At 35.4% G+C, this 8085-nt stretch overlaps 1 protein-coding gene across 1 annotated transcript; it reads left to right on the plus strand.

The window, feature by feature from the left end:
* Nucleotides 1-291: 291 nt before the first annotated feature.
* On the plus strand, nt 292-3849 carry eif1 (eukaryotic translation initiation factor 1). The gene is made up of 4 exons (NM_199588.3): nt 292-486; nt 2527-2690; nt 2777-2878; nt 3022-3849. Exons 1-4 carry the CDS (start codon nt 456-458, stop codon nt 3064-3066), a joined length of 342 nt encoding a protein of 113 aa, NP_955882.1. The 5' UTR covers nt 292-455; the 3' UTR covers nt 3067-3849.
* The last annotated feature ends 4236 nt before the right edge of the window (nt 3850-8085 follow it).

An 8085-nucleotide genomic window follows, 5' to 3' on the forward strand; every position in this document is an offset into this window, starting at 1 on the left:
TGTTTTGTGGTGTATTTGTTTTTGGTTTAGTCAGAACAGACTGTTTCTAAATTTGTCACTCACATAAAACATGCTGTTTGTACCCTAAAAAGTTCTTTAGATTGTACTAATATGATTATAGTAAATACTTTAGCACTCTAGTTTCCATTATAACTTGAATAATAATATTTGATCAACGTCCATATTTGACCTAAAATCCCCAAACATTTCCCATAACAGTTACGTCAGACATCAGGAGAAACCTTGCGTTTCGGGTGACGTCATGTCCCCGGCAGCTGAAGGCGGGGCTACACAGAGCTGTTTTCAAGTGCTCACCAGCGACTGTCGCCATTTTGTAAGCTCGTCAAACGCTACTGGAGCGCCGAGAAACCCCTTCATTAATCAGGCCAGATTACCGAGAAATCAAAACCGCGAGACCACCCGTTGTCGTCCGAAAGGAAAGGGAATCTTATCGTATGTCCGCTATCCAGAACCTCCAAACTTTTGGTAAGACGAGAGATCTCTCTGTGAAACGTATTATTTTATGGCATGGGGGAAGGGCGGCAGTGAACGACAGGCTGACGGTGATTTTTAAGGAATAAATCGTGCGATTTAAAAAATAATGATGTTTACCACAAACACATTTACTGATGTTTTAAAACTTGTGTCGTATTTAATTTTATTTCCTATCGGAAATCGTAGTCAGGAACAACAGCTCGGCCTACATTTTTTCTTGTTTTGTTTGGTCCTAATGTTGATTAATTGCGCGAATTTATGGTTTAAAAACCTCAAAAATTCGTCTCGCTTGTTTTAATTTGTTTCGCATCTCGATTAAATCGAGATACACTTAAAAAACATGGTGTTCCACATCCACGGCCAACATAACCATTTTGATCGCCAGCTTGTTTTTCTGGACGAGATACAAAATGGAAGACGCGGCTCGGTGACAGCTTATTTTTAGACTGCGAGAGACATCTCGATCCCTCTGTGCTTTTGGATTGATGTCAGCTAAACGGTAATTACCTATAAAACCGAAACCACCCATTTCGTCTGTAGTCCAAAGGGAAAACGGATAAAGCTGTTTGAACAAAAACGAACGAGCCTGGTGCGCGAACGGTTAATGAACAGCCAGATCAGATCTGTACTCTACCCTGTTGTTGAAGACTGTGGTTTGCTTTGTCCCGACATGTTTTTCTAAGCGCATACTGCTGCAAATATTTATTCGAGAGAATTTTGGATTGAACAAATAATCAGGCCACGATGCCATTTAGTTATTTAAAGGGATAGTTCACCCAAAAATTAATATTACTCACTACACTGCAAAAAATGCTATTCTTACTTGGATTTTTTGTCTTGTTATTAGCCGAAATATCTAACAATTCCTAAATCAAGAAGAATTTTCTAGACAAGCAAAACATACTGTCTTGTTTTGAGAAATAATATGCCAATATTAAGTGAGTTTGTCCGTAAAACAAGCAAAATAATCTGCCAATGGGGTAAGCAAAATAATCTTAAATCAAAAGAAAAAACAAGATTAATTTGCTTACCCCATTGGCAGATTATTTTACTTGTTTTAAGGAATAACTCACTTAAAATTGGCATTTTATTTCTCAAAACAAGACAATTAGTTTTGCTTGTCTAGAAAATGCTTCTTGATATAAGAAATTTTAGATATTTAGACTAGAAATAAGACAAAAAATCTAAGCAAGAAAAGCATTTTTTGCAGTGTATAACACAATAGGCAAATTGAAAAAAGGATTACTAAAACTATTATTTGAATTAAAGTTCTTTATATAATTTGCCATTAAATGGATAGATCACACTCCAAAAATCCCCATCATTTACTAACCCTTAAGTGGTTCTAAACTTTCATTCTTCTGTTAAATACAAAACGATTTTCTCATGAAAGTTGGAAACCAACAGCCATTTACATCCATAGGAACAACAAAAAATACTATGGAAGTCATTTTTTCCAGCATTATTCAGTAAATCTTTTGTGGTCAACAAAAGAAAGAAACTCAGGCTGGAACAAGTGGACAATCAGAAAATTTGTGACGGCATTTTAATTTTTGGGTGAACTATCCCTTAAAATATGCCACAATATTGAGTGTACAGCAGATCTGAGCAAGGTTTGAGATCAAATTATTAATTTTATCTTATCCTTGCGCAGTCCTTTGTAAAATTGCAATGTTTGTGAAATATTCAGTGATTGGTTTATACTCGCCTTCAAGTGATTTCAGACCTTTATGAGTATTCTGTTGAACGCAATAGAAAATATTTGAAGTGAAAACCTCCACACATTGACTTCCATAGCATTTGTTTTTACTCTGCGATTAAAGTCAGCGGTTTCTTCCAAATATATTTTTGGATTTTTAGATTTGAAACAAGCGAAGGGTGAAGTATATGACAGTATTTTCAGTTTCATTTTGGCATGAGCTATCGCTTTAAAGTATTTCATGTGGCCTAGTTTACAGATTAACTCTGAGCCGTTTCCAGCAAATGACACTTGACACGAATGTTGCCAATGCTTGTTTATTTTCTGCGCAGACCCCTTTGCTGATGCAACTAAGGGTGATGATCGGCTCCCAGCTGGGACTGAGGACTACATCCACATAAGAATTCAACAGCGGAACGGGCGGAAGACTCTGACCACGGTTCAGGGCATAGCCGATGACTATGATAAAAAGAAGCTAGTCAAGGCCTTCAAGAAGGTTGTCGCTGTTAAATAATTGACACTCTAAAGTGGTTTACGGTTACAAGTGTGGGCCATTTTTAACATCCTCATTTGCATCCACAGAAATTTGCCTGCAATGGGACTGTGATTGAGCACCCTGAGTATGGTGAAGTAATTCAGCTGCAAGGCGATCAGCGCAAGAACATTTGCCAGTTTCTTACTGATGTGAGTATTTTATCCATAACCTAATTGCATTATAATTGGAGCTGAAGTAATCAATACATTTCATTGATTCATTATGAACTTGTATATAATCTGATGAGGTTTTTCGTTGTAGCTAATGTAATCGATGCATTTTTATCCCGCAGATTGAACTGGCCAAAGAGGAGCAGCTCAAAGTCCACGGGTTCTAAAAGCGGATGTGAACTGACCCCTTCCCTCCCCAACTCTAAACCCAAGCTTCCCTGTTGTTGTGCTGCTGTTCCCCCCTCCCCCTCAGCAGCCTCCCCTCAAGGAAAAAAAAGCTGAAAATGATTACCTCTGATTTGAGACTCTTTAGTATGACACCCTTATCAAAACGACCAGTCCTGTTCGAGCATGGACAGACGACAAGGCAAATAATGCGGGATAAATGATTTTCGTTTCTGTCCCTTCCTTTAGTATTTTATTTTTTATTTTAGTTCATCTTGTGCCGCTCTCAAGCGCAAATTCCATGTAACTTTCTTTCTCTTTGTTTTGTATGAGGTGTTTCAATAAACCTTCAGATGCCACGTTTTGCACAATCTTTACGTTCGACAGGCCGGGGGTGTGGATGGGGGCAGTTTGTGTGTTGATTTTTCTTGATTCATATTTAAGAACCACCTTAAACTAATCTGCATTTTCAGTTATGATGTGGGCCAGCCTGCTTCAGGGTTACATTGGTGTGCCGTTTGGGCACGAATCACGGCAACCCCATCTCGTCTCATTATGCATCTCTAACTGCCTTTTTTATCCTTGTTTTTCACAATATGCATAATTTCAATTTTCTAAACTTGTAATACCATATTTTGTTTTCTGGTCTGGAATAAACGGTATCCCATACTTTGGATGTTTTAATTTTTTACTTATGTATAAACAATGGAAATTACTTACTCTGATTATTGCGCAAGAAGCACTCATAGATCATTACAAAAGTAAAGAAGTAGCTCTTAATGCTACCTTTGTTTTTTGTTGTTTGTGTGTGACTGGTTTGGCAAGTGAAAAAGATAGCTGCAGGCAAGGTATGTACATCTTCCCTGAATAAAAAGTGTGGAAATTCTCTTCAATGAAACTTGTCCAGCTAAACCAGTTGCTCCAAATGAAAGGTAAGATAGCAGGAAATGTTTTAGAATTGGCTTCTAATATGAAATGGTCTTGTAGAAATGGTTTGGAAATGATTTTGCCAATTGGACAACAAGGGTGTCCTGCATAGTGTAGTTCCAACTTCCATCAACACACCTGCCTGTCTGGAAGTTTCTAGTATACATAGAGCTTGATTAGCTGGTTCAGGCGTGTTTAATTTGGGTTGAAACTAAAGTATGTAGGACCCCAACCCTACAGGACAGAGTTTGGACAACCCTGGTTTACATACAATGCTCAAAAGTAAGCTGGAGATGGTTTTAAATTCAAAATGTTTGTAAATTACAAACACTTTGGAATTACTTTTGGTTCTTTGAAGGAAGACTTGACAGTTTTATGTGAATAGTGGTTTCTCTTCACCACAGGTGTCAAAGCCAGTTCCTGGAGGGCCGCAGCTCTGCACAGTTTAGTTCCAACACTACTTAAACAGACCTGATCAAACTAGGCTAATTGAGTACTTCAGGCTCGTTTGAAACCTCCAAATAGGTGTGTTGAAGCAGGGTTGGAGCTAAACTCTGCAGGGCTCCGGCCCTCCGGGAATTGACTTTGACACCACTGCTCCTCACCAATGTATCTTATTTTAAATAAAATATTCGGGTTATTTCTATGTTAACCGATTTTAAAGTATTATTTCAGCCACAAAGAAAGAAGTCCATCAGCCTGCATTTGTAAACCGATTACTTTGTGGTTGTTCTCTTTTTTCCACAGCAGAGGGCACAACCGTATAGATATATCAGGCTAACCGCGGGGTTAACATGTCATTAATGAACAGCATCATCATAATAATTATTTAGCCCTTAAAAACTCTTATATTCACTGAAATACTGTCTTGTAGGTCTTAAATCATTTTAAACGGGTCCTAATTTTCCTATGTCCATGAAAAGGGATACAATCGGTCCAACACGCACTCAATCACTTTTTATCTCAATAAAGGTAAAAGAAAGGGGTTTATTTATTAGCTCCATCTACAAATATAGTTTAATTATCTACTTTACAAAAAGATTTGGTTTGAATGTTTAGCAGGGTCATTAGAAAATGTCCTTAGTGTTTAGCTTTGTGTAAATCTGAACTTTCATTCATAATGCTCTTCAAAGGTCTTAAATTTAACTTTAAAACCCTTATATTAAAGAACCTTATGGGGGATTTAATTGTTATTTAAAATCATTTGCTTCCCAGCTATTTTTTGTTTCTTTAAAACGTGTAATCTTTTTGTGTGTTTGAATGTCTGTCCATGCATCAAGGAAAATAATTATAAGGAAATCCAATTTCTTGATTTAACTAATAGTGGTGTTCTAATATGCAAATGATGTCACCAATCCAAACCGTCTATATCTGTCTCTCTTAGGCAGATTGAAGTGGAGCACTCAGACTAATCACTAACAAGATGTTACAATCGGAAATAAATCAAACTTTAAATCCATCTAACATCCAACTGTTTTACAAACCAGTCGCTCTACATATTAAAAAAAATAAAAAAAATCAGCATTGTAAATTTAGGGCAAGGAAACACCCTGGTCAATTATTACATGTTGTTGGTGATAAATCCAGGTAAGGTAAACTAAAAGTAAAAAAAAAAAAAAAGATATATATATATATATATATATATATATATATATATATATATATATATATATATATATATATATATATATATATATATATATATATATATATATAATGAACTATCCCAAAAAATGACATTTGCTGTTTGTTCAAACTACTTATTTAATAATGAGCTTAACACAATTCTTCTGTTTTTTTGTGATCCACTTAAATTTGTAAAAAGATTGTTAACTTAATAAATTTGTGTTGAGACAACATAAAGGAATTGTGTGAAAGCCAGCATTTTTTTACAGTGTACAGTCACAAAAATTGACGTTTATTGTTTGTTCAAACTACCTTTTTTTAAATGAACTGAATTAACAAAATTCCTGAGTTTTTTTTGTGGTAACTTAGTTTTATGTTTAATCTACCTAAATTTATATAATAAATTAACTTAAACAAAAGACATGGCTTAAACAAAAGTCCCAAGACATGGTTAGGTTGTTAGTTATGTTAGTTAGAAATAGTCAAGGATTTAAGGTTTATTAGACAATTCTTAAACAATACGGTATGACTGCATATAGATCGTTCGTACACTGTAAAAAATTCTTGTTACTCCAATTTTTTCAGCTGAATCAAATGAATGTTTCTAATCATCTTAACTGACATCAATCAAACCGACTTAAAATATTCAACCGAGGCTCATCCTGAAAATGTACATCTCTATACATTTCTGGAGAGCGTCAAATATGTGCTGTGTATGCTTTTTGCGATATCAAATTTCTCTCGCAAGTACCATTCACGCCTGCTCTTGCAGAAATCCACCAAAGCCTGCTGTCAACTAACTGACTGATTGATCGAATTTTTATCATGTTTTCAGATTTTACCACATTCTCCCTCTGTTATTTCCTTGTTTATTTAATTTTTTGGCTTCTGTTTTTGTCTTACCTGCTTTCTGGAACTGTTTTTCACCAGACTCAAACCCTGTTTTTGCGGTCAACTCTGCTCTGCGTCTCAAGTTCGCTGACGTATGTGGTGAACTACTGGTCAAACTGGTAACAGCGGGAAAGCCATCCATATAGATAAGCAGTCAGCTGGTAAATGCGAAAAGGAACTGCACTGCACTTCGTAGCATTCGTTTTGAAGATGGATTGCAGCCATACGTACCTCTGGCTATACATAATTCGCAATCTCCAGAAATGTATACAGCTACATTTTCAGAATGAGTCTATTTTGACAATATTACATTAAACTTTGCGTATTACTAGTAGCAGCCTAAGTACATTGCAATATATATGACAAAAACTCCAGGCAACAAATATTTTTATTATGCTTTAACTTATTTTATTTAGTTAATAAAATTTAAAATAAAATTCATAGCATGCTGAACTAAGATACTTACCTGGAGGTTAAATACAATTAGTCCAGTCAATTGTATAGGTTTGCACAGTACTGCTATAAAAACCCAGAGACCATCCATTAAGCCATTATTACAATCATTACATTTTATTAAGCTGCAAATTAGTTGATATTATAATTAATTGTCTGTGTCTGGATGTGCTCAGAAACATTGAAACATTTTTGTGTGCTTCCAAATGTGTTAGCCTGAGGAGGTGGATTTCTCAGGAGAGTCTGGCTGCTTTCGAATGTTTGTCATCAGCGTAAACATCGGGGAGTTTTTCCTTACCATCGTCGCCTTGGCATTGATCTGTGGGAGCGTTTTTTTGGCAAACAGACACTATTTATTGTAACGCTGCCTTAGGACTATACATTCTTGCTGAAGAGTGATTTGAATGCTTGTTGTTCACAATACAACCCATTTCAAGTGATATTTGATCATTTAATTAAATTAGCTTTAGTGAACCTGAAGAAAAAGATAAATATAACACAATAGGCAAATTGAAAAAAAGATTACTAAAACTATAATTTGAATTAAAGTTCTTTATATAATTTGCCATTAAATGGATAGATCACACCCCAAAAATCCCCATCATTTACTCACCCTCAAGTGGTTCTAAACTTTCATTCTTCTGTTAAATACAAAACGATTTTCTCACGAAAGTTGGAAACCAACAGCCATTTACATCCATAGGAACAACAAAAAATACTATGGAAGTCATTTTTTCCAGCATTATTCAGTAAATCTTTTGTGGTCAACAAAAGAAAGAAACTCAGGCTGGAACAAGTGGACCATCAGAAAATTTGTGACGGCATTTTAATTTTTGGGTGAACTATCCCTTAAAATATGCCACAATATTGAGTGTACAGCAGATCTGAGCAAGGGTTGAGATCAAATTATTAATTTTATCTTATCCTTGCGCAGTCCTTTGTAAAATTGCAATGTTTGTAAAATATTCAGTGATTGGTTTAGTTGTTTGGATTTTGTATGGTCTTTGAATGTTTTCGATGCCTATTTTATTTATGTAAATGTTATTTACAAATGCTAAATAAAAAAAGAAATAGAAAATAAGAAGAAAAAATCCTAAACAATCAACGTCTGGGCCTGCCTACTC

Source organism: Danio rerio, chromosome 19 (genome assembly GCF_049306965.1).
Source record: "Danio rerio strain Tuebingen ecotype United States chromosome 19, GRCz12tu, whole genome shotgun sequence".
Taxonomy (NCBI): Eukaryota; Metazoa; Chordata; class Actinopteri; order Cypriniformes; family Danionidae; genus Danio; species Danio rerio.

Coding starts and splice junctions, on each gene's coding strand:
- eif1 (NM_199588.3), top strand. CDS start 456: ATGTCCGCTATCCAGAACCTCCAAACTTTTG. Junction 2,691..2,776: donor TAGTCAAGGCCTTCAAGAAG/GTTGTCGCTGTT, acceptor TTGCATCCACAG/AAATTTGCCTGCAATGGGAC. Junction 2,879..3,021: donor TTTGCCAGTTTCTTACTGAT/GTGAGTATTTTA, acceptor TTTATCCCGCAG/ATTGAACTGGCCAAAGAGGA.